The sequence below is a fragment of the Cetorhinus maximus genome, chromosome 11 (assembly GCF_964194155.1).
Source record: "Cetorhinus maximus chromosome 11, sCetMax3.hap1.1, whole genome shotgun sequence".
Classification (NCBI taxonomy): domain Eukaryota; kingdom Metazoa; phylum Chordata; class Chondrichthyes; order Lamniformes; family Cetorhinidae; genus Cetorhinus; species Cetorhinus maximus.
Genome location: NC_135889.1, coordinates 35,057,608 through 35,085,072, shown reverse-complemented (window position 1 = coordinate 35,085,072; position 27,465 = coordinate 35,057,608). Strand labels below are relative to the sequence as shown.

Here is a 27,465-nt window from a genome sequence, read left to right as displayed (position 1 = left end):
GCTCCTCTACTGTTAACCCCTCATGACCACGCTTCAAACTCGAATGAGTGCTATGGTGCTGCAGAACCATTGCGCGACTGGCCAAGCCTGAGGATCCTCTAGGGAAAGGTGGCTATCCAATATTGGTGGAGGGATGCACTCCTAGTCCCTTGCAGTTGACATTGAAAAGTCATCCTCATGGTACAAGCAAACCATGAAGCCTGTAAGGGGCGTGAGAGTCCCTTATGGAATCTTACTTAGGTTCGGAGCCCTACTCTGGAAGTAACAGGAATGAGTGACAATGCCAAGCAATGTGTTCAAACAACAATTTTATTGACTAATAATTATAATAATTATATGCAATTAGAATTGACAATATAGAAAGAAATAAGTAAGAAGAAAGAAAGATAATTTTATTGAAAGGAGAAAGCACTTTATATAGTAAAAGAAAGGAAGAAAGACAACTCTACTTACATACGATATTAGATTACAGATATGTACTATATTACAAATGTTAACCCAAATTGATCTGTTCACGACAGATCCCCAAAATGGATAACCCCAAATTAGTCTGTTCCATGACAGGAACTTAATTTGGTAAAATTCCCCTTGGTACATACGTTACCAAGTCTCTGAATAACCTTACAATGGGTGGACACTACGGTCAGTCACTTCATTCCTGGCCCTTCCTCCCATAGTCTTTATAGCTGACTATTCTAGTCAATAGGCTAGGAGACTGTGGGCAGAATCATCCCAGAGATTTGCACTAAGTGTGGTATTGGCCATCGAAAAAAATACATTTTACCCCGCTGCCCAGAAATGGTGGGTTTTTGCACTGTACTGTCCCCTTCCCACCTCATCAATTATGCAGTCACAGGGAACACAGAGGATCGCAGGCAGCCAGCCTACAATTGGCCCACCATGGCGTTACCTCGCCGCTTCCTCACGCCAGGCGCCATATTTAAAATGCAGCCGTGTGCACTGTTCTCAATGCTTGCAGCCCAGGACGGCCCCAGGACGGCCCCAGTGAAGACATGGTCCTGAAAGCCAAGAAGAGTACAGTTGCCTGGTTCAGTGACACATTCCTGGGATGCCTTCTGGATGCCGTGGGGACCCGCCGCGATATCCTCTACCCTCCACTGACCGCTGGAGGTCCACACCTTGGAGAGAGCTAGACATAAAGTAATCTCGGGATTACAATCTGGTGAGCACAACACACAACCTGTTCCACAGCAGTCAGAGCCAGGACAATCCTTGGGTGCTGGCACTCAGAGGACTGCTGGGGGCAAGATGTCTGCTGAATCTGAGTAAGATGATGAACCTCTGGACTTGGTCATACCTTAGCTGCTGGAGCTGCAAAGGCAAGCTCGGGAACATCAGGAAGGGATGTCCGCTGCGCTCCTCACAATGCAAGCCACAATGGAGGAGTCCATCCACCTTCAGTCTGAGGTGATAGCGCCAGCATGCCGATGCACCGAGGTCAACACTGGTAGGATGGCGGCCGCCATGGAAACGTTTGTCCAGGACATCGGTCCTGTATTGCTGTGCAGGCTGAACTCCATCGCTGACGTCATAGTTGGCCTCCAACAGTGTCAACGCAATAGGGGTGAGTGGCAGCTTGATCTCAATCCAGCTTCCCCTTCTCCTCAAGGAGTCAGTCAGGGGCCGTCGGACACCCATAGGGAGGACAAGCAACTTGATACCCCGGGGCCATTCACCCAAGTGACTCTGGGAGTGTCCGGCTGATCCAAATACCCTCTTCCTATGATCCCTGCAGCTCCAGCTCAACAGGCCGAGGAGGTTGCAGCTGGCCCACAGCAAGATGCCCAAAGCAGGCTGAGGCCCTCCCGGTCCTGGCCCTCCAAAGGACGCCTGCCAAGGTCATCACAGACAGGGTGTAGCAGTCAGCAGGCTGCCTCCACCTCCGCTGTGGATGTCAGGGGAGCACCAAGACGTAGCAGCAGGATTAGGGCGGTTAGGGAGATATATTTGCATAGCCTGGGCACAGGTGTTAATCACTTGAACATAATTTTCACTATTGTAAATAAACTCCCAGGAATGTCTCCCTGCCTATGGCTCCTTGTTATGATGAGCAGTGTTCGTGTCACTCAGAATTGAAACCTTGGTTCCTGCACAGGATAAAGGCAGGTGTCTCAATCCAGGGCCCCTTCCCTGTGCAGTGTGTAACCTTCAGACCAAAATGATGGCCTGGCTTCACACTCACTCGACTCCAGAGGTGAGATGAGAGTGACTGCCCTTGACACCAAGGCAGCATTTGACCGAATGTGGCATCAAGGGACCCTAGCAAAACTGGAGTCAATGGGAATCAGGGGGAAAACTCTCTGCTGGTTGGAATGATGCCTAGCACAAAGGAAGATGGCTGTGTTTGTTGGAAATCAGTCATCTCAGCTCCAGGACATCACTGCAGGAGTTCCTCAGGGTAGTGTCCTAGGCCCAACCATCTTCAGCTGCTTCATCAATGACCTTCCATCCCTCATAAGTTCAGAAGTGGGGATGTTCGTTGATGATTGCACAATGTTCAGCACCATGCACGACTCCTCAAAAACTGAACAGTCTGTGTCCAAATGCAGCAAGGCCTGGACAACATCCAGGCTTGGGCTGACAAGTGGCAAGTAACATTCGTGCCGCACAAGTGCCAGGCAATGACCATCTCCAACAAGAGAGAATCTAACCACCGCCCCTTGACATTCAATTATGTTACTATCACTGAATCCCCCAATATCAACATCCTGGGTTTTTCCATTGTCCAGAAACTGAACTGGACTAGCCATATAAATACTGTGGCTACAAGAGCAGGTCAGAGGCTAGGAATCGTGCAGTGAGTAACTCACCTCCTGGCTCACCAAAGCATGTCCACCATCTACAAGGCACAAGTCAGGAGTGTGATGGAATACTTTCCACTTGCCTGGATGAGTGCAGCTCCAACAACACTCAAGAAGCTTGATACCTTCCAGGACAAAGCAGCCCACTTGATTGGCACCCCATCCACAAACATTCACTCCCTCCACCACCGACGCACAGTGGCAGCAGTGTGTACCATCTACAAAATGCACTGCAGCTTCCAAACCCATGACCACGACCAACTAGAAGGACAAGTACAGCAGATACATGGGAGCACCACCACCTGCAAGTTCCCCTCCAAGCCACTCACCATCCTGACTTCACTGCTGCTGGGTCATCACCATCCCCTTTGACGTCCTCCTCATCGGAGGAGACGTGCAGCTCGTCCATCTCCTCCTCAGCCAGGTCTTCCTCAGGTTATGTAGCACGCAGCAAGCTATAATGATGCGCGACACCATCTGGGGACTCTATTGCAGTGCTTCACCGGACTTGTCGAGGCAGCAGAACCTTATTTTCAAAACGCTTATAGTTCGCTCCACCAGAGTCCGGGTCGCACCACGAGTCTCGTTATACCATCGCTCTGCTGCAGCCTGAGGCCGCTGCATGGGTGTCATCAATCACGTCATTTGTGGGTAGCACTTGTCCCTGAGGAGCCAACCCGGCAGCCCCTCTGGACCCTGGAAGATGTCAGGGATCTGAGACCTGCGTAGGATGTAGGAGTCGTGGATGGTCCCTGGGAATCGTGCGCAGACCCATAGGATGCATTTGTGGTGGTCGCAGACCAGCTGAACATTCAGCAACTGGAAGCTTTCATGGTTTACAGAGTTGACTGTTTGTTGCCACGGAGATCTAAGTGCCACGTAAGTGCAATCGATGGCATCCTGCACCTGTGGAAAACCAGAGATCTGCACAAATCCCAGCGCTCTGGCGTCCTGGTTTTCCTGATCCTGGGCAAAATGTACAAAGTTCTGTGCCTTTGCGAAGATGGTGTCCGTGACAAGTGGACAGACTGGAGGCTTGCGAGACCCCGCACACATCACCTGTGTAGCGCTGGAAGGACCCCTTAAATAAAAATTGAGCCACGCAGTCACTTTCATGGCCACTGGTAGTGGATGCCTTCCATGGCACCAAATCCTGCAGCAGGTGGCATACGTGACCAACCAGTTCCCTAGACATGCTCAGTCTTGTTGACACTGGCCCTCAGTCATCTGCAGAAATGACAAGCGGCGTCTATAGACCCTGGGTCTAGCAAGGTGCCTACGAGCGACGGCGCTCTGTAGATCTTCAGCTGTGTGCACAGCAGGCCCTGCCACCCCTTCATCCTGAGGAGGGTGCTCCTCCCTTTGCCGAGCCAAGTGCCTCCGCCGCTTTCTTCTTCTTCTTCTCTGCTCCCTGTAAGCCATGAAGCAAACCATGAACCCCCATTGGTTACTTCTGAAGGCTTCTTCATGCATGCCAGAGAGTGCTAGCCACCACCTGGATTGCCAAGGTGGAGTGCGCTTCATGGTGGCCCAAATCCCCACCCACCTCCTCCCCACTCCACTTGAGCGATTAGCAGCAGCTTCAGCCACTGGACTGCATGCTGTGCTCTCAGCTCAGGCATTCTCCTAACCCGCACTGCAAGGCTGCGCTGGTAGCTTGAACCGTATTGGGTACTGGTCCAAATCTGAATAAAGACATGGCAAACTGGTTTCACGACAGTATAAGGCCAATTTTTGGCCTTCTCACCGTATTGTCCACTCACGCCTGCCATGACGCCCGCCGCCAACAGGACCAGACGATTCCGCCCTGTAACTTTCTGCAAGCGCCAAAGTGGCAGCAGATGTAGAAGATAAATGATGGAAATTAAACAATGTATCTATGGCCTGAATGGTGCTTCCAAGGCTGTAGTGTTTGTCAGTGAGATTCTTTGTAATGAAAATAGATTGCGTTCAACTAAGAGCAGGTCCCACAATGTTTTATTTATATTAGGAAATAGAGATAGCTTAAGTAAGTTATGTTGGTATTTGTGTGTATTTGTCAGAAGGAGAGTCGAAATCCTGGAAGGTAACCCTTGAGGAAGGCGTCTGAGAGAAAGCGTCGGTTTGGGAGAAGATTCCGAGACGAGTTCTTGGAGAGTGGAGATTGGAAACCCTCATGTGATGGAGTGCAGTGAGGCCAATTGGCTCACAGTGTGACAAGCGTCTGCGGGGAGTTGAGGAGAGATCCATAGCATCTGTTTGAGGTGGCATCTTTCACTTGGTTTCAGAGTGTGATGTGTCTGACCACAGGTCGCCATAGGTTTACATGGACTGTGTACTTACTCTGAAGTATAAGATAGCTTTTGTAACTTGTGTTATCTTGTAAATCTGTATATATATGTAAAGGTATAGTTGTGGGTGAAGAAGTATTGTAATATAGTATAGTAATATATAATCATCTTTTCTTGTTTAATAACTGTTTTATTCTTTTGTTAAAAGTTCATTAGCTGACTCCAGTGACTCTGTTCAGTAGCCACTCTCCAGGTATCTAAACAAACAAAATAAAAGTTAAGATCTTCCACCCTGGGATCAGGCTTGTCCAGGGGTAATCTCAGCTGGGATCATAACAATTGGTATCATGAAGGAAAACTTTTAGGCATCTTTATTATTCATGTTAATGATTTCTTATGGGATGGTTCTATGGAATTTGAGAAATGTGTTATTAAAAATATTAAAGTTCAATTTAAAATTGGGAGTGAGGATTGTGGGGATTTTAAATATATTAGTCTGGACATTAAGCAGAATAGGTTTGGAATAACTTTAAATCAACAATCCTATTTACAGAATATTACCCCATCCCAATTAATCCTACTACATCGTCAGAGAAAGATGATGGGCCTGAACTTCCACAGAGTGGCAATCAGAGTTGGAATGCCACTCTGCTCCTACTTTTTTATCTTCAAATCTTTTCGACCCTTTCTCGTTTGCCCTTCCAATTCAGGCCGGGCAAGAATTATGCAGGGCAGTGCGCTCCCGGGGTCTACTTTCGAGGGTGGGTTTAAAGGTCCAGCCACATCCAAATTAAAAAAAAGAAAATGCTGGGAAAACTCAGCAGGACTGGCAGCATCTGTGGAGTAAGACACAGAGTTAACGTTTCGAGTCCATGGGCTAAATTTTCCCTCCGTCGGGGGGAAGTTGAATATCAGGTGCGCACAGGTGCACTTCCGATCGGCGTCCCCAATTGGGGGCGCGGCGCCATTTTACATGGGCGGGCCAATTAAGGCATGACGTCCACATAGAAGCACTATGCACTCCCTGTGTGGACGGGGGGGAATCCCAAAATCGAGAGTGCACTTTTTTGCTCATGCGCAAGAAAGAGCACACTCATCTCCCTGAGGCTAAGTGCAGCCTCAGGGAGATCGGCTCTAAATGTCAAAAAGATAAAATTAGAAAAATAAAATTTCCCTAACATGTCCCCTCATATGACAATGTCACATGTGTTGGGACATGTCCATAATTTTCACAAAAACTTTATTAAAATTTTTTAAAAGCTGCATGAAACCACATCCCGCCCGTGGATGAGGTTTCATGCTTTTTCCAATTCGCGCCGGGGCTCCTGGCCTGCCCGCCAGCCTTAAGGTTGGATGGGCAGGTCCTTTAATTACTTAATTGCCTCTGTCAATGCCCTCAATTGGCCATTGACAGGTCAGCGGGCACGCAGCTGATTTTGCTGCGCCCCCACCTTCCTGAAAATTTAAACGGGACGCGGTGACATCGGGAGTTCCTCCCAACATCACCGCGTGCCATTTGATGTGTCGGCAAGCGGGCCCCGCCCCCACTCGCCAACGCATAAAATCCTGCCCCATGTCTTGTTTAGAGCAGCTTTCAGACCAGGGAGAAGGTAGGTTTGTCAGGTTATGTGGTTAGAATTTGGGGTAGGCGGGTTTGGAGGTGGAATTGGACAGTCAGGATGGGGGGGCCGTCGGACAGTCAGATGGGATTTATACAGTCGGGAGGGGGTTCGGAGAGTCAGAGGGGGGAGGGCCGGGCGGTCGGTGGCGGGGACGTTGGGTTTAGCTGGGCCTGGGGACATAGTCAGGGGCTGGGGGGAGGCCTGACGAGGGTAGGGAGTCCCGGGGTGTGGGGGGAGTCCCATGGGTGGGGGGAGTCACATGAGGGGGTCACATGGTGGGGAGTCCCATGGAGGGCATAGTTGGGGGTGGGGGGATTCCCCTGGGGTTTTGGGGTTTTGGGGGAGTCCCATAGTCCCATGGGGGTCAGTGTGGATCTGTACACTAGTTACCCAGAAGCTAGAACTGATTTTAATTCTTCTAACTTTTTCTGGATAGCACTGTAAGACAGTTGGAATCATCTGAAGTTTGCGATTTTAATCGATTTTTCGGATGGTTCTCAGTGCAGGGCATGCCCATTGGAAGTTTGCCCTACCAGACAATTGCCGTGCAAACCTTACCTGGGAACTTCAGAGAGGGTTCCCCAGTGAAACTTTGTGGTAGCCCCGCAGTTACACTGCCCTGGAGCTTAGAGGCTACGGCCCGACGTTATAGCTAAAGAAGATACAGAGCAATTGCGAAGCTTGATGGGTGAGTTGAACTGGCTAGGCACTCAGACTAGACCAGATGCTAATTTTGATATGTTAGAATTAAGTACTACGATGAAACACCCTAAAGTAGAGAATGTTTCAAGGGCAAATAAAATATTAAAATTAAATCTGGAGAAATGCGCACTTAAGGTCCCATCCTTAGGTGACCCTAAATACATGAAACTGGTTATTTTTAGTGATGCTTCACATGCTAATCTTCCTGATGGATATTCTAGTACAGCTGGATTCATAGGAGAGAATTTTCTCCCCGTTGGGCGGGCCGGTACAGAGCAGGCGTGGGCGGGCGCAGAGCCGATCGCCGCCTGCGATCGATTGCGTGCTGCCATTTTACGTGGGCGGGCCAATTAAGAAGTGCTCAGCGCTCCCTGTGCGGGCGTGGGGAGGAGGGAGAGTCGTGGCCTGCACTCTTTCGCGCATGTGTGCGAAAGAGCGCAGAAATTTTCCGAGGCACGGAGCTGCCTCAGGGAGATTAATTTACCTATGAAACATTGAAAAAAAGAAAAAGTAAATTTATTCAGACATGTCCCCTAATGTGACAGTGTCACATGAGATGAGACATGTTTATGAATTTTGATAAACTTTTTATTTCATTAATAAATCCTTCATGAACCTCATCTCGCCCGTGGATGAGGTTTCATGAAAAATGCAAAGGCCGCCTGGGCTCTTCGCCTGCCCGCCAACCTTAAGGTTGGACGGGCAGCCCTGACAAGTACTTTAATTAGTTTATTAATGGCCTTAATAGGCCTTTGACAGTTCGGCGGGCGCGCAGCCGACTTCAGTGCGCGCCCACCGAACTAAAGATAAGAACGATGCGCGGTGACGTCGGGACATACACCCGACGTCACCGCGCGTCATTTTCAGGCCCCGCATGCCGAACAGAAGATTCTGCCCATAATATTTCTTATGGGTGAAAATTGAAAACACTGTCCTTTAGCTCAGAAAAGTAAGGAAACAAAAAGGGTTGTTAAATGTATTTTAGTTGCTAAAACATGGGCTCTTGTGGAGGCGGTGGATATGGGATTCTATTTGGCAAATATTTTAAATGAGATTCTGTATTGTGAGCATACTGAAGATAGTATACCCGTTGAATGTTATGTAGATAATCATTTATTGTTGGATAATGTTCATCCCACGAAGAGTGTGAGTAAGGATCGGCCTTGCTGGAGAGAAAGGACATTTCTAAAGTTAAATGGGTGGGTGCAAGTCATCAAGTGTCTGATTGTTTTACAAATAGAAATGTAAGTACAAAGGAATTTGTTAGGGATCCTAGAGGAAGGGCATCTCTCTTTGTACAAAATATGGAGGTTTTTATTTTAACTTGTTTAGGAAATGTAGTTATACATATTAGCTCAAATTTTTATTTAAAGAGAGAGAAGGGAATTTGCTAATTTAATATTAATTATGTTTAATTGTATTCAGGTGGTGGGCAATTCATCGAAGTCCTATAAATAGACATAGATTAAACTGTGGTTGTTGGGTTAGGAGTTGTATACTTGTAATATACTTTTCTGTAAATAAATGTAAAAGTATATAAAGATTGGCTCCAGTTCGATCCTTCACCAACTGGCTTTATGGAATAGAACAATGCTCTTCATGGGGAGGCTGCACTGCCTGGCCAGGCAGCAGTTCTTTGACCAAGCTCTTGATCACTTATCCTAAAGTCCCTTTAAGCAGCTCAGTGTCATATTTTGTCTGATGATTCACTTGTGAAGTGCATTGCGGTGTTCTACTACATTAAAGGTGCTATATAAATGCAAGTTGTTGTTGTTTTGTCAATCAGGATCTTCCCCTTACAAATCCATGCTGGCTGCTAGATTTTTTTTCATGCTTTTAATTAATTTTGCAAACAGCTACTAGACTGACTACTGGAGAAATCCATCTCAATAGGAGAGGAAAGGCAAAAGGTTTAACTACTGCAACCATCCATGACCTGCATTCCAGCTAGAAAAATAAAAATCACTCATCCATGTGACTAGTCGCTGGTGGAATGGAACACCAATCTCAGCTATAGCTCCTCCTTTGTCATTTGGGCTAATCTTGATTTGGACAAATTTGCCAATATCAGTTAGCTATCTAGGAAGAGATTACTTAAACACACCACTCAGAGATGAGTGCAGAGGCTAATATTATATGTATGAGTATGTGATGTATTAAATAGGGTGCATAATATATGTCAAATATTTTGAACAGAAACAGCTCTTGGTCATAGATCAATGTGTACACATTAAAGATGAATCACAGGCCTGTTCTTTCTAAAAGTTTCCACGGTTTTGTTGGTATCAGCACTCAGTAGAAATGTAAGCCTACTAATATCCTTTATTCACTATAGAGAGAAGAGGAATTAGGAACTTTTGGCACAGATTTTCTGATTGGTGTTATTTAATGTGTTACACCCAGTATTACAATAATTTAGGTGTACATGTCATACTTCTCTATTAATGATACACTTCTCTCTTTCTTCATTTTCAGGTGCGTCCTTTTGGTGTCTGCTAGATATTGTCCCAATTAAAAACGAAAAAGGAGAGGTTGTGCTGTTCCTGGCTTCACATAAGGACATCACTGATAGCAAGAACAACCTGTCACCAGACAGCACAAAAGATCCAGGTAAATAATGATTTTGATAAGGACATATTTGCAAAGTACCAAATGTGTAATACAGTAAATACTTCACTGTCCCTGTGTACCAGTTTAATACGCTTAAAGGATCTCTAGGCTCTAACTATGGTAAGCACAGAATAATGAATACCAGTAAGAGTTTTAATGGAGGTTAAGTTATTACCATCTAAAGAATCAGGAAGTTAAATTGTCTGTACACCAATGCACACAGTATCAATGATAAAACAGGGGAAATTAAGACGGTAATACATTGCAAGGAACCAGATATAGTAGGGATTGCTGAGACATGGCCACAGAAAAATCAGGGCTAGAAATTAAACATTACAGGGTTTAACATATCTCGAAAAGATAAAAAGGGAAAAGGGGGAGGTGGAGTAGCTGTACATAGTAGAGATAACGTAATATCAGTAGAAAAAAGGGGTGCAGTTATCAGTCAGACTGCAATAGAATGCATGAGGTAAAAGGTAACAGACAATAAAGACTCAGTCATGCTAATAGCGGCAGTCTACATAAGAACATAGGAGCAGGAGTAGGCCATTTGGCCCCGAGCCTGCTCCACCATTCAATAAGTTCATAGCTGATCTGATTGTGGTTTTAATTTCACTTTCCTGTCTGCTTCCATAATCCTTGATGCCCTTGTAGATCAAAAATCTGTCTAACTCAGCCTTTAATATAATCAATGACCCATCCTCCAAAGACCCCTGGAGTAGAGAATTCCAAAGATTAATTACCCTCTGACAGAAGGAATTTGTCCTCACCCATGTCTTAAGTTGGACGCCCTTTATTTTGAAACTGTGGCCCCTAGTTCTGGATTCCTTCATAAGTGGAAACATTCTCCCAGCATCTATCCTGTAAAGCCCCCTTAGAATCTGATATGTTTCAATAAGATCAGGTCTCATTTTTCTAAACTCCACTGAGTATAGGCGCAAACTGCTCAACATTTCCTCATAAGACAACCCTTTTATCCCAGGAATTAACCCTGTGAACCTTCTCTGAACTGCCTTCAATGCAAGTATATCTCTTCTTTAACAAGGAGATCAAAATGATATACAGTACTCTAGGTGTGGTCTCACCAGTGCTCTGTATAGTTGTGACAAGACTTCCCCACTTTCATACTCCATCCCCATTGAAATAAAGGCCACCATTCCATGTGCCTTCCTAATCATTTGCTGTACCTGCATGTTAACTTTTTGTAATTCATGTACAAGGACACCCAGATCCCTCTATCCCACAGCATTCTGTAGTCTCTCTCCATTTAAATAATATTCTGCTTTTCTATTTTTCCCACCAAAGTTGACAACCTCACATTTTCCCACATTACATTCCATGTCAAATTTTTTCCCACTCACTTAACCTATCTATATCCCTTTGCAAACTCTTTGTATCCTCCTCACAACTTTTCTTTCAATTTGATACCATCCTTCATTTCCTTAGTTAGCCACAGATGGCACATCCCTCTTATAGAGTCTTTCCTTCTCAATGGAATATATTTTTGTTCAGAGTTATGTAATATCTCTTTAAATGTCTACCACTACTTACCTACTGTCTTACCTTTGAACCTATTTTCCCAACCCATGTAGCTATCTATGTCTTCATACCTTTGTAATTGTCTTTATTTCAGTTTAAGACATTAGTTTCAAACCCAAGCTTCTCACCCACAAACTGATCCTGTTATGATCATTCTTACTTGGAGGATGCTTTACTATGTGAGTATTAATTAATCCTATCTCATTATACATTAACAGGTCTAAAATAGCCAATAATAAAAGCAAAATACTGCAGATGCTGGAAATCTGAAACAAAAACAGAAAATGCTGGAAAAACTCAGCAACTCTGACAGCATCTGTGGAGAGAGAGAAAAACAAAGTTAATGTTTCGAGTCTGTATGACCAGACTGAAGAAGGGTCATACGGACACAAAACATTAACTTTGTTTTTCTCTCTCCACAGATGCTGTCAGACCTGCTGCGTTTTTCCAGCATTTTCTGTTTTGTGTCTAAAATAGCCTATTCCTTGGTTAGTTCCAGAACATATTGTTCTAAGAAACTATACTAAATACACTCTATGAACTCATCCTGAAGGCTATCTTTACCACTGTAATTTGCTCACTCTTTATGGAAATTAATATCACCCACAATTATTGTAGTTCCTTTCTTACAAGCCCCCATTATTCCTTGCTTTCTATGCTGTCCAACAGTGTAGCTAATGCCAGGGGGCCTATAAACAACATTTACCAGTAGCTTCTATCCATAGTTATTTCTTATCTCCACCCAAACTGATTCTACATCTTGATCTTCGAAGTCAAGATCATTTTGCACTATTGTGATAATCTCATCCTTTATTAACGGAATAAACCCATTTTCTTCTCCTTCCTTCCTATCCTTTCTAAATGTTAAATACCCTTGAATATTCTACAGAACACCTAATAGAGGATAGGAGGTGGGGAAGAAATATGCAAACATATTAGGGAAGTGAGTAACAATCATACAATAATAATCCCGGGGGATTTCCTAAAATTATTTGGCCACAGGAGGTAGGTAAAGGGGATAAAGGAAGAGAGTTCCTACTCTGAGTACAGGACTCCTTTCTAACTCAATAAGTAAGAACCCTATCAAGGGAGAATTCACTACTCGGACTAGTAATAGGGAATGAAGCAGAACAGACAAGAGAAGTAAAAATAGGGGAACATTTAGGCAATAGTGACCAAAACACAATACACTTTAAGATAATAATTGAGAAGGATGTAAGTCTGATGAGGACTAGATTGGAGAAAAGCCAATTTGAGGGACTGAGAATAGACTTGGGAAAATAAAATGGAAAAGTGTACTGCAAGACTATGACATAGAACAGCTATAGGAAACATTTAAAATGGTGTTCAATAAAGTCCAGGAAAAATATATTATGCTAAAAAATCAAGAACAAACTAAACACTAATGAAACACCCTGAATAAATAAGGACATTAGGGAAAAAATGAGGATAAAGGAAGAGGAATACACTAAGTGCATGGACAGCAGAGGAGACAAGGGAGGATAAGAAGAGACCAGCAGAGAAGAAAAAAAAAGGAAGGCAAAGAGGAACTATAGAATTAAATTATCAAGGAACATGAAAGAAAACAGTAAAATATTCTACAGGCACATAAATGTTTGAAAAAAGTCAGGGTGGGAATAGTCCCACTAATAGATGGACAGGATGAAATCAGAGGCAGTGATAGTATAGTGACAGAAATATTAAATAACTACTTTGCTTCAGTATTTGCCAGGACATGACATCAGAAGATAAGATTAGAAATGGTATAACAACGTTTGAAATAAAAAAGGAGAATTGTTAAATAAGTTAATCAAACGCAAAGAGAATAAAATCCCTAGGTCTGGACAGATTACATTTTAAAGTGAATGGGGCACGATTACACGTATTTGATAATTCATTAGAAAAATGTATAGTGGCAGTGGACTGTACATGGACTCATAGACTCATAGACATCTACAGCACAGAAGAAGACTATTCAGCCTATCATGTCCACGCCGGCCAACAAAGATCTGACTACACTAATCCCATTTTCCAGTGTTTGGCCCCGGGACGTGCCCCGCTCGCCGATGCGTAAAATGACACGCGGTGAACTCGGGCATGCATCCCGACGTCACCCGGCGTTATTCTGATCTTCAGTTTGGCGGGCGCGCACCAGAGTCGGCTGTGTGCCCACCGAACTGTCAAAGGCCTATTAAGGCCAGTTAAATATCAATTAAAATAACTAACAGAGCTATCCGTCCAACCTTAAGGTTGGTGGGCAGGCGAAGAGCCTAGGCGGCCTTCGCATTTAGCAGGAAACCTCATCCATGGGCGGGATGAGGTTTCATGAAGGTTTTTAAACTTTAATAAAAATTTTTTATAAAATTCATAGACATGTCCCAGCTCATGTGACACTGTCACATGAGGGGACGTCTTAAAAATTGTTTTTTTCTTATTAAAATTTTTCAATATTAAACTAATCGCCCTGAGGCAGCTCAGCCTCTTCCCCCTGTCCACACAGGGAGCGCTCAGCACTTCCAGATGCGCATCGCACTGGGCGGGCCTTAATTGGCCCACCCACGTAAAATGGCGGCGTGCAGCCAATTGCAGGCGGCGATTGACTGCACGCCTGCCCACGCCCACGCCCGTGCCCGCTCCTGATCAGCCCCCCCGACAGGGAGAAAATTCTGCCTCAAGAAACCAAATATGGAATTCAGAGGAAACCTCTTCATCAGAAAGTGGTAAGAATGTGGAACTCCATACCACAGGGAATAGTTGAGGTGATAAGTACAGATACATTTAAGGGAACACTACATTAGCATATGAGAAGGGAATAGAGGGTTATGCTGAGGGGAGTAAGATAACAAAAGATGTAAGGAGCTTTGAATAGAGCATATATGCCAGCATGGACTGGTTGGACTGACTGGCCTCTTTCTATTCTGTACATTCAATGTAATCCTATGTTAAGAAGATTGGCTTTGTATTCTTACCCCGGCCTCATTTCCTAGGCTTTGCAAGGCGTCTCTGATAGCAACGTGTTGGTCAAGGTTGTGGGTTTTCCAAAAGTTTAGAAAGTAACTTAATTTCGGATTGGCATGCACCCCAGAGAGTCAATATCTTTGCTTTGAAAAGTTAGTTTAGATTCATTAAATAAAATAAGGTAACAGTCGTGTTCTCTTTCATTTCAACAAGAAAAGACAGCCATGAAATAATTGATAAGAGACTTTGTAGATCAGAGAAATTTACTTAAGAATAATTTTTTATTGAAGCTGGGTCTACTGAAGACCAAGTCAACATTTTTAAGATCACTATATCTGGTGGACTTCTGTGTATCATAGACCTGCTGGTGGCATGTGTTTGGAACTCATTCTGTAATTTAACCTGGTTCTGCATCTGTACTGTTTATACAGAAAGTTCATACACAATGGATGTAGACAAATATATAAAAATGTCAAAAAAGGAGTCCGAGGACCATCAATCTCGCAGCATCTAGAAAGAGGGCATTCACGTATCCTTTTGACCCACCTTCAACCACTGACGGGAAAGGGAAAAAACCCTGAAATATTTTTCCCTCTCTCCACAGATGCATAAGATCAATGGGAGCAGAAGACAGCCATTCGGCCCCTCACGCCTGCTCCACCATTCAATTAGATCATGGCTGATCTGATTGTGGCTTTAACTCCACTTTCTTGTTTGACCCCCGTAACCTTTGACTCCCTTATAGATCAAAGATCTGTCTAATTCAGCCTTGAACCTATTCAATGACCCAACCTTCACTGCTCTTTGAGGAAGAGAATTCCAAATATTAACAACTCTCGGTGAGAAGAAATTCCTCCTCATCTCCATCTTAAATGGGAGACCCCTTATTTTGAAACTATGGCCTCTCATTCTAGACTCCCCCATGAGGGGAAGCATCCCTTGTCAAGCCCCCTCAGAATCTTACAAGTTTCAATGAGATCACCTCTCATTATTCTAAACTTTAATGAATACTCATTCATTAGCTCAAGCTGTTCAACCTTTTCTCATAAGACAACCCCTTCTTCCCAGGTATCATCCTAGTGACCGTCTCTTAACTGCTCCCAATGTAAGTATATCCCTTCTCAAGTAAGGGGACCAAAACTGTGTACAGAGCACTGTGTGCAAACTCACCTGTATAGCTATGGCAAGTCTTCCTTCCCTTTATACTCCATCCCCCTTGTGCTGCCTCACCTTTTGAGTGTTTCCAGTATTTCTTTCTTAGTGTGTCAGATTTCCAGCAGTTGGAGTATTTTTTCCATTTTTCAGGAAATTTCTTCACAAGTTCCTAAAGCAGAATGAAGGAAAGTGGAGTGTCTCAAAATTCATGTTACTTGCAAAAACTAGCAACTTAAACAGCTTTTGGATGAGATGTTAAACCAAGGTCCAGTCTTCTCTCTTGAGTGAGGATAAAAGATCCGAGTAGCACTGTTTTTTGGAAGAGGAGTGGGGGTCCTCCCCAGTGTTCTGGGCTATGTTTGTCTCTCAATCAACATTACAAAAAAGTAGAAAATGCTGGAAATACTCAGCAGGTTTGACAGCATCTGTGGAGAGACAAACAGAGTTAATAGGCCAGATTTTTGCCATGGAGGTGGAAATCTCAAGCCAGGAAATCTCTCGACTCAGCAGACCCGTCTCGATGGAAATACCCCCGCACGCACAACTTTCACTCTGGAGGGAGCGCGATTGAGTTGGACATGCTGCCTCTAGGGGCAGTTCAGAGGTGGTCACAGAGGCGAGCTGATTAGAAGGCCCGCCTTGATTCTCTGAGACTTCAGCCCAGTTTTATAGGCCCTCTAGCCCTCACCCTTCGCCACCCCTGTTTCCAATGTCCATGACTCCCCCCACCCCTTTTTTTCTTCTTTTCTTAGGCAGTTCCTTTGGATTGAGGGTGACTTGCTTCCACTCTAGTTTTATGGGCTCTGAAGTGATTGAAAATCCAATGCACGATCTGTAGATGCTGCCAATGGTGGGGGAGGTGATGCTTGAAAGACTGGTTAGATGGGTTGTTTGGAGGCTTGTGCTCTCCCTCCAATGCTTCGATTTTGCCTCTACAGGTTCCTGACAAAGTCTCTCAATGTGTTCGGTGCCTTCCTGAATGAGCCTTTCCCACTTTGGTCAGTCACAAGCCAGGGTTGCCCATGAATCGGCAAGTATTTTCAATCTTTTCAGGAATGCTTTACGGACATCCCTAAAGCATTTTCGCTATCCTCCTGAGCGTCTACTGCTGTGGCCGAGCTCCAAGTAGTGCAATTGCTTCAGGAGTCTGGTGTCAGAGATATGAATGACATGACCTGCCCATCAAAGCTGGTTTTGAGTGATCAGCCTCGATGCTGGGCAAGTTGGCTTGGGAATGATGATGCTGTTGGACTTCCTTTCTTGCCACGAGATTTGGAGGATCTTGCGAAGACACGGCTGGGCCCAGAAGGAAAAAATAGTAAAACTTGGAAATAGCTGGTACTGGTCTGAACTGGACTTGTATATGTTAAAATGGAACTACAGGTCAGACCAGTACCAATCATTTCCAAATTTTACTGCTTTTTCTTTCTAGGGTGGTATTTCTCCAGTGCTTTGAGGCGCCTGCCTCAGGTTGCCCAATTCTCAATAGCATACAGGGGGCGGGGATCAAAGTCTCAGGTTTGTTGTCCTGGTCCTCAAATATTCCTTTCCTGAGTCAGCTAAAGCCTGAGCTGGTACATTGGGAGAGCAGATTAATTTTGTTGTCTTTGCCTGCCTTCATCGAGAGGAGGCTGCAAAGATGCGGAAAATGATCCGCATTTTCCAGGGTCTCACCGTTGATCTCAATGAACAGGGGGAGGTGTTTTGCTGTGGGAGCAGGTTGGAAAAGGACCTTAGTTTTCTGGGTATTTAGTGAAAGCTCATTTTCTCTTATGCTTCAGAGAAGCACACATACACACACACACACACAGACAGACACACACACGTGCGCGCACACACACACACACACATACACACAAACAAAAGCACCATACCCCCCATGCCACCTCCATGCCACCTCATACCTTCCATGCCACTTCCCTAGCCAGTCACCCATTATCTATTATGGACAGACCACGGATGTGATGAAAATAAATTAAACTTATAACAAGATAAGGGAGCTCTCACTCAAACACACTTGATACTGAAAAAAAAACTCTCATTCATGAAACCCATTCAAAGATTTCAAATCCCATCAAGTGGTCAATCTGTTATAAAAACAAACAAACTTCTATTCAGAAAACACATCAAAGACAGGTAATTCTTTATTAGCCTCTTAAAACTGTCAATGAAAATATGAGGTGTTGGTGTAGTGGTAATGCCACTAGACTAATAATCCAGTGACTCAGGCTAATGCTCTGGGGACATGGGCTCAAATGCTGCAATGGCAGCTGGTGGAATTTATTTTTCAGTTGATAAAATCTGGAATTAAAAGCTAGTCTCAGCAATGGTGACCAAGAAACTATCATCAATTGTTGTATAAACTCTTCTGGTTCACTAATATCCTTTAGGGAAGGAAATCTCCTGTCCTTACGGCTTACATGTGACTCCTGACACACAGCAATGTGGCTGATCCTGAAACGCTCTGAAATGGCCTAGCAAGCCATTCAGTTCAAGGGTAATCAGAGATGGGCAATAAATGCTGGCTTTGCCACTGATGCCCACATTCCATGGAATAATATATATAATAAAATTATAATGTAATAACAGTCCTTGAGAAATTTCAACAATAAAATCTATTGAAACTACAGGAACAGATGATAATGTTTTTTTATAAACTACACCAGGTGGCCTGTCATCAATGTGCTCCTGCAGCACATGTTTTTTTTACTCTAACTAACAGCTGGAGCCTGTTTTTTTATTAGGTCATTTTCATATTGCTGTTTAGGGAGTTATGTTGTAAGTAAATTATCTACTGTGTTTCCTACTTTACAACAGTACAGGAGTAGTATTTAATTCACCGCAATTTTCTTTTATGAAAGAAGCTGTATAAATGCAAGTTATTTCTTCTTTAACTAAAAATATCTTCTTCTTACCGAGCATCTGCAAAATTGTTCATGCAAACTTGCCCCAAAGCTGTCAGTGTAATTTTAAGTCAATAGCCCATGTACATTGGTTATTTACTGCATGGTTGTGCTTATACTTTATAGTATAATCTAGGAAGGATCTTCAATGGGGGGTTAGGGGCCGGGTGATGCTGGGTGGGTCCTTGCAGACCAACCAAGCTCATAGCCGATTGCTAGGCTGTAGAGATTTAGCTAGTGGTAGTTAATTACATTTTAATTTGTTTACAAGCCATGGTTGGTGCTGAAACTGTTTGCTGCACATTTAGAAAGCTCTGTCCTTCCCCGCGGAAAAAAACAGTTCTCCCAAATTTCCTGGGCTGGCATTGGTTTCCCTGTGGCCGTAGATTTAGGACAAGAAGTCCAGCCACAAAATTATGCCAAGGTCACCTAGAAACTGTGTAATTTATGACGTTTGGGCAAGAAGAAACCGCCAGACTGTCCTGCTCCATTTGTGAAACACAATTTCTTCTCCATGACTTGGATGCTTTTTCCTGCTGGCATCTTCAATTTTTCACAGCAGAGTTGAGTGTGTCTCTGAGGCCCCTATACCTAACAATATGTTCAGAAGGACAAGAGAATTGAAAATGCACCTCCCAATGTGCATTCTTTTTAATGGAGGGACAAGTGGAGGAGCAGAGGTACAGCAAATCAGGCACTTTGGTAGGAGATTGCACTTGCTTTATGAACAGGAAAGCTTTCCAATAAAAGTCTAGATTGTCAGCAAAGGATTCTTCGCACAACATCCAACATCAGGGAAGCTTTTGCCATCTCTGATTTGTCTAACGGGCAGGGCCAGAACAAGGGGTGGATTCTGAGGAGCAAAGCACTCCCCTGAAATCATGGCTTTTGATGACTTTTCATACCTCCCACAACACAGCAGAGGAACCCTTCAACTAAGCAGATTCAATAATGTGGCCATTGTTGAAAAGGACCTACGATCATCAAAGACCACTTCAAGAGTCTGCACATGTTAGCAAGCCTCCTACACCATGTGCTAGAGAGTGTGGTGAGAATTGTTGCAGTCTGCCTTGAGCAGGAAGAAATTTGTTTTGCAGGAAGGGGTCACATTGGATGAGGAGTCCACAAAGGCAGGGGTTCCCTACTAGGACATCTCAGAAGCAAGGGATGAAGGCCAGTCAAAGGAGTCAATAGTTCAAGCTGTCTAAGAAATTAGAGGCCAACTCATAGCACAACTTTTCAGCATCTGATTACCCCTAACTTCAGAAATTATTCCCCCTCTTGCCACCTCCATAACACCACCGCCCCCCACCTCCACCCCCACCCTGTTCCCCCCAAGGGAAAGTAAGATGAGAGGACAATCAAAATTAGAAATAATGGAGCTTTCATTGAAGTGACAAGTTCGATCACATGGTTTTCAATTTAACAAACCTCAAAAATGGGAACGTTCAAACAAGAGAATGCGGATGGTGAGGTTCTGATCCTCCTACATCGTCAAGCAGCAGTTGAGCTGCCTGAGCTCGGACATTCAGGCAAGTTATAATCATTTTCCAATTTAATTCTTTGTAATGCTTTTCAAAGATGGGGCCATTGAAAAAAGACCAGCATCTGTTATGCAGCTGAAACATAATTATGTTCAAATTACTCAATGTATTGTAGCACTAGGAAGCAGTCCATGTCCATACGCAGCAAGAATTGGACAACATTCAGGTTTGGGCTGCAAATAACATTCGCACCACACAAATGCCAGGCAGTGGCCATCTCCAATAAGAGGGAATCTAACCACCCCTCCCCTTGACATTCGATGGCATAACCATCATTGAATCAACATCCCGTAGGTTACCTTGGACCAGAAGCTTAACAGGACCAGCCATATAAATACTGCAGTTACAAGAGCAGGTCAGAAGCTAGGAATTCTGAGGCTCGTAACTCACCTCCTGACTCCTCAAAGCCTGTCCACCATCTACAAGGCACAAGTCAATAGTGTAATAGAATACTCTCTACTTGCCTAGATGAATGTGGCTCCAACAATACTCAAGACACTCGACACCATCCAGGACAAAGCAGCCCGCTTGATCAGCACCTATCCACCAACTTAAACATTCACTTCCCCCACCACTGATGCACAGTGGCAGCAGCGTGTACCATCTACAAGATGAACTGCAACAACTCACCAAGGCTGTGTCGACAGCAACTTCCAAACCTGCAACCTCTATCACCTAAAAGGACAAGGGCAGCCGACGCATGGGAGCACCGCCACCTGCAAGTTCCCTTCCAAGCCATTCACCATCCTGACTCAGAAATATATCGCCATTCCTTCACTGTCGCTGGGTCATAACCCTGAAACTCCCTTCCTAACAGAACTGTGGGTGTACCTAGGCCAGATCAACTCAGTGTTTCAAGAAGGCGGCTCTCCATCACTTCTCAAGGGTAATTAGGGATAGGCAACAAATGCTGTCCTTGCCAGCGAAGCCCCCATCCTGTGAAGGAATAACAAAATCTTTTCCGCTCTAAAACTTTTTAATTTATGTGCTTCATTAATAAATAATGGCCCAAGTTTTGCAAGCATGGTGATGATGGCAAACTGCCAGTGTTCGTCATCATTGCCCTCCTGAAGCTGACTGCAACTTAAGGATGTCAGGTCTGTGCAGCTTAGAGCAGAAACCCTGAACTTCCTGTTACTCACGGCTCTGACACAGACTGTGCTGTGGCCAACCTCACCCTTCGCCTGAGCCAGCAATCATGACAGCAAGGAGAAATTCAAATTTCCCACTCACACATCACTGTTCAAAATCCCAGAAAAAGTTACACCACATTCAATCAGATACAATTGGGTTTTTGATGGTGATGTAATTAATATATTTGATGACGTTTTTCAGAATATTTTAGCTTTCACCCCTTGGGTCTTTTTTTAATTTGCTCTATGTGAGAAAAATTAAAAGTGTTTTTATTTTAGTGCTTTTTGTTTCCTGTTTGGGTGTCTGTGAAAATCCTTTAATGTGATTGGTTGCTTGGATAGCCTGCTGACATCAATGCAGCTCCATGCAGTGAAGATTGCTGCAGTTAGCTACAGGGCCACTGCAGGGTGAAATTCTCGGCAGAGAGATTGCTAAATCTCTCAGTGAGACTTAGTTCATGCTTAGCAGTGAGTGTCCTTGCTTTGCCACTGACTGCAAACACCAGGCCAACTCCCCTTAGACAAACTGAGCTGCCTTAATGACTCACAACAGACTAATCATCAATGGTTGGCAGTAATTGCAGGTTTCAGGTGCATAGTGCAACTATATTGAAGAAATGTACAAAATTCAAAGAGTAAATGGAACCTCTCTATAACAATGGCCAAGAAGAAATGGACCAGAGGCAACTCACCAAAAAAAGAGTTAATAGCAATCTGGTCACTCAGTTACAGCACAGAGCAGCCCCTCAGGGTCAAAAGGAGTAGAAGGAGGTGGATTCAGTGAGCAGGCACTCACTCTAATCCTTTAAGACACCACACTTCCCCACGGGGCAAAGGCCAAATAACCATCTGATAGTCTGGTTAGAATCAGGGACTTGGGAGAGATGGGACACTGATGCTGCACTGAATGGTCCTGTGCACTGGGGCAGCTGGATTTTGGCCTAAAGGCTGCCTGATCATATCTCTAGAGGGAGCCCATTAGAAACTCAGTGTCACCTGCCATGTGCCTCTGGCACAGAACCCTGAGTAGGGGGTCACGGAGTAATCACATCCCTATGAAATTCTGCCATCTTGAGAGTGATTAGTATCTACCACTTGAACACAACCAACACCAGTCCATTCAATACTGAATCTGCGACCACTGGTATCAGCTGATTAGCAGGTCCCATGGCTCTAGTCACATCCTGTAGGCCCTGAGTGACCACAGGTTAGGCACTGGAAGGTATGAGTTAAAGTCCCTTCCAATCTGTTGTCCCTCCACTCTCTGCCCTGACCCCGCCACCCCCAACTTTCCCTAATTCTATCATAAATTTCAGAAATCTCCTGCGTGGTGACATCATCTGCCACAATTGATTAGCAATGGTTTTCCCAATGCACATGGGTCCTAGTGATGTACTCCAATGCAAGTTGTGCTCAGCAATACAGGTGTAGAGACTGGTGCAATTATCAGTATTTTATGCTGATCCAGGAAATGCATTTTTTTAAATGATACTTATCCCTACCTACAGTTGCAGCTTTCTTGTTAGAAGTGCGCTAGGTAATTCTGCATTCGAACTAGAATCACATAATTGTCAGAAACACACCATACTAACATATATCTTCATATTTCCCAGCAGAGTAGTTCTCTGATTTTCCTATCTTGCTACAGCATAAATCCACTTCCAGATACACAATGAACAATTCAGACTATTTTCCTTCAGAAAATAGAACTTTAAGAATCATAGTATGTCTCAGATATCCCAGTTAACACTAGTGGAAGCTCACCATGTTCAAGTGTGATATCAGTTCTTAAAAAATGCAATTCTGTTCAATCCTATCAATTCTTTTTCCATGTAACTCATATTTACCATTCTAGGAATGCCACCACAAGGCTGATGGGCACCTTTTGGTATATTGTCCAAGTGGAAATTATTCACATGTAAATCCTCAGATTGACAGTATCAATCTGAGCACATGCTCACTTCCAGCAGAAATGATTGGAGGGATTCCTGCCTGATTTTCCTGTTTCTATCCTGGGGCTACTAAGGCCATTTATAACTTATCCACTGCCATCCAAGCTGAAAACCTGATAAGCTTTCAGATGACATACGTTATGACGGAAGCAAGTTGAACAATATATTTTGCCTGTTTTAATAGGCAGTGCTCTTGAATATGTAAATACTTCTGTTTCATTCACTGCACCTCTTTGCTACTGTCAGGCAAACTGCCTGTTGAAGGAGCTACGTATTTCTGTACGTGGCAACAATATGCATCCTTTGTTCTTCAGCTAAATCTTAGGGCAGAACTTTCTGCTCCGGATGCTGAATGTGGTGGTGAGTGAGAAAGCCAGAGTGATTCCCACTGGCTGGCAGAGCGGGTTGTCGCATCAGATCATCCACTTTTCACCTCATTATGTATGCATAAACAGGCAGCACATCGTATGTCGTGGCGGGACAGGCTGGGGTCTGTCCACCTCACCGTTACCTCATCAAGTCGTATTTCTGGGCTCCATATTTAAACAGCACCTGGGGACACATTCAGGCTGTGCAGCACTGGACTTGTCGTGGCAAACACCAGAATGGCTCCAAGAAAAACATTTGCCCCAAAGTTCAGCAACACGTCCCTGGTGACACTCCCCCAGGCAGTCAAGGACCGGCAGAAGATCCTTTACCCCTGAGGTGGGAGCCAGAGGTCCAGCAACCTTACCTCCAAAGCTTCAGTGCAGGTCGCCAGTGCGGTCAGCACCTGCAGACCTCAGAAGATGACCACTGTCCAGTGCAGGAAGAGGGTGAATGATTTCATCCACTCCGCCAGGGTAAGTCAACCTTCTCCTCACTCTCAATTCACACTCTCACAAGACCATCAGGCATTCACAGGGTTACAGTCCACGGGGATTTCACACACTAACACAATGGATATCACCACAGATTCTCTCACACACACTTTTACATCTTCACCTCTTGTCACATCCTGCACAAGTTGCGTCTTCAGCCTTTACATAGGTCCACTCAGCACATACAGCAGGAAGGCATGCTTAACATCTGCAATCTTTGGCAATCTCTCCTTTGCCTCCACCTATCACTGGCCCTCTATCCAGCTCCACCTGTCCCACCTCCCTTAAACAACTTATATTTCACCACATTTCTATTTCTCTTTCATTCTGATGAAGAGTCTTACAGACTCGAAACATTAACTCTGTCTTCCTCTCCACAGATGCTGTCAGATCTGCTGAGTTTTTCCAGCTATTTTGTTTTTGTTTCAGATTTCCAGCAGCCGCAGTATTTTGCATTTGTGCTTATCATCTGCTTTGGCATCTGATCTGCTCACAGTCTCTCCATCTGTCTATGTAGGGCAAGGTTGCCCACAACAAGGTGGAGATATCCCAGACAGGAGTGGAGATGCTTGAGCTCAGGCCATTCACCCCCTATGAACAATAGAGCTGGCTGATGAGGATAGGGACCTTTCCTGTGCCAAAGGCGTGATCGGCATCTCCCAACAAGCCAGTGAGGCTCCATCCAGTAGTCTTCGCCCACCCTCCAAAACTGAGTGCTCTTTAATGTACGTGACTATCCAGCCAATCACCAATGATCTCTTCTCTCTATAATAGCCACTAGCAAGAAAAGAAGGAGGCAGACTGCCAGCCAGCCCATCAGCCCAGCCCCCAGACCACCGAAGGAATCTGAGGACCCACTAGATGTCGAGCTGTCGGTGTGTTCACCTACACCCTCCACCAGCGCCAAGACACACACCTCGGTGGGACCTAGTTTTAGAGCAAACCTGAGGTCACCATCTGGTCAGCACAGCACAGATTCTGGTCCATGTCAGGCGGAGGCAGTGTCAGCCAAGGCCACCGACACTCTGAGGACTGCTGGAGGCCAGGCTCCTGCTGAGTCTGAATCTGATAACCAGCCTCTAGAATCGACCCCCAGAGAGATGTTGGAGCTCCAAAAACAGGCATGGGTACAGCAGGCATTGTTGTCAGAGGCTGTTACCAGGTTAGAACAGAGGATGGAGGAGTCCGTCTGTGTTCTGTCCAATGTCATGGCGCCAACATGTCAGCACATCAAAGTCACCATTGGAAGGGTGGCGCCACTAGGAGACCCTGGTCGAACAGTTTGTGCCGGATATGTGCTTGGACCTGCGCACTATCGCTATAGCCATGAGTGTAATCCATCAGTGGCTATGTGAGAGGGGGACAGGGCACCTCGATCTCCCTTCAGGAGCCCCTTAACCTCAAGGAGTCAGGGAGGGGCCATCGGGCAGCCAAAGGGAGGAGCAGGTTCAGCCGGATACCCGTGGCAATCCACCAAGGACTCTCCTAGCCTAGGAGTGAGGGAAACTTGCACATGATACTTCAGGACGATAGGAGGGTCTTGGACATTGATGCTGGTGGGGCAGTGGGGGGGCAGGGTGGGTGTTGGAAGCTGGTAGAAGTGGAGAAACACCATTTTGGCAGCTGATGTAATGATGCAGTTGAAAAGTAACCTTGGAAATAATCGCCAGGGGAGGAGTCTGAGGCCTTGTGGAGGAGTCAACTATTGCACTTTTGGGCCAATTGAAGGGCCATAATAATAATTTCTGCTTCAGGACATGGAGAGCAAGGCTCAGCTGAGGCATGTTTGGTAGACTCAAATGTGAATTGAAGGATTTGGTCAATTTAACTCGGTGCGCATTCTTGTGAGAATCCATTACGGCTTGGGGCCAAATGTAGTTTGGGTTTTAATGACCATTTGTCCCTCTCACAGGAAGGCGTAAAGGTCAGAAGGATCCAACTATAAAGAGGCCATGGCTAAAGTACATAAGCAAAATGCTCCAAAGACCTCTACACATTACAGCTGAGAGTTTCAGGCTATACACGGCTCAATGGCATCCAGACTGATACTTCAGTACAGTACCAAGGGAATGCTACAATTCTGGGGATGTCATCTTCCAGATGAGACATTGGGTGCGCATGAAAGATCCCATAAATATTTTCAAATAGAGAAGGGGTGTTCTCCTGGTGTCCTGGACTACATTTATTTCTCAACCAACATCAGTAAAACATATTATCTAATTGCTGTTTGTGGGGCTTTGCTATCGACAAATTGTCTAATGAGTTTCCTTACAATACAACATTGGCTACATGTCAAAAGTAAATCATTTACTGCAAAGAGCTTGGGAAGCCCTGAGAGCAGGAAAGGCGCTATATAAATGTATCTTCTTTTTCTTTTCTATTCATTCATGGGATGTGGGCGTCACTGGATAGGCCAGCATTTATTATCCATCCCTAATTGCCCTTGAGAAGGTGATGGTGAGCTGCCTTCTTGAACCACTGCAGTCCCTGTGGTGTAGGAACACCCACAGTGCTGTCAGGGAGGGAGTTCCAGGATTTTGACCCAGCGACAGTGAAGGAACAGCGATATATTTCCCAGTCAGGATGGTGAGTGGCTTGGAGGGGAACTTCCAGGTGGTGGTGTTTCCATGTGTCTGCTGCCCTTGTCCTTCTAGATGGTAGTGGTTGTGGGTTTGGAAGGTGCTGACTTAGGAGCCTTGGTGAGTTCCTGAAGTGCATCTTGTAGATGGTACACACTGCTGCCACTGTGCGTCGATGGTGGAGTGAGTAAATGTTTGTGGATGGGTTGCTCTGTCTGGGGTGGTGTCAACTCCTTGAGTGTTGCTGGAGCAACACATCCCGGCAAGTGGAGAGTATTCATTTCACTCCTGACTTGTGCCTTGTAGACGGTAGACAGGCTTTATCATGTCAGGAGGTGAGTTCCTCACCGCAGGATTCCTAGCCTCTGACCTGCTCTTGCAGTCACAGTATTTATATGGCTAGTTCAGTTCATTTTCTGGTCAATGGTAACCACCAGGATGTTGATAGCGGGAGATTCAGCAATGGTAATGCCATTGAATGTCAAGGGGAGGTGGTTAGATTCTCTTTTGTTGTAAATGGTCATTGCCTGGTACTTGTGTGACGCGAATGTTACTTGCCACTTGTCAGCCCAAGCCTGGATATTGTCCAGGTCTTTCTGCATTTGGATATGGACTGCTTCAGTATCTGAGGAGTCGCAAATGGTGCTGAACATTATGCAATCATCAGCAAATATCCCCACTTCTGACTTTACTTTTTTTCCATACTAAAAAGTCAGCACCAGCAGACAGAATCCTTATCCCGTTCTTCTGGCATCCTACAAAATGGTTTGACTCTTGTTTATTTGAAAAGAATGAGTAAACAATATATACAGCCTT

General features: G+C 44.8%; 1 protein-coding gene across 1 annotated transcript in view; it reads left to right on the top strand.

Annotated features, from left to right (window-relative positions):
- LOC144686980 (voltage-gated delayed rectifier potassium channel KCNH8-like) overlaps positions 1 to 27,465 on the top strand; it is an 801,058-nt gene that overhangs the window by 440,874 nt on the left and 332,719 nt on the right. Inside the window, exons 3-4 of the mRNA XM_078552818.1 lie at positions 9,892 to 10,026; positions 19,420 to 19,446. Of these exons, the coding sequence (XP_078408944.1) occupies positions 9,892 to 10,026; positions 19,420 to 19,446 (162 nt within the window). The remainder of the gene's footprint in view (positions 1 to 9,891; positions 10,027 to 19,419; positions 19,447 to 27,465) is intronic.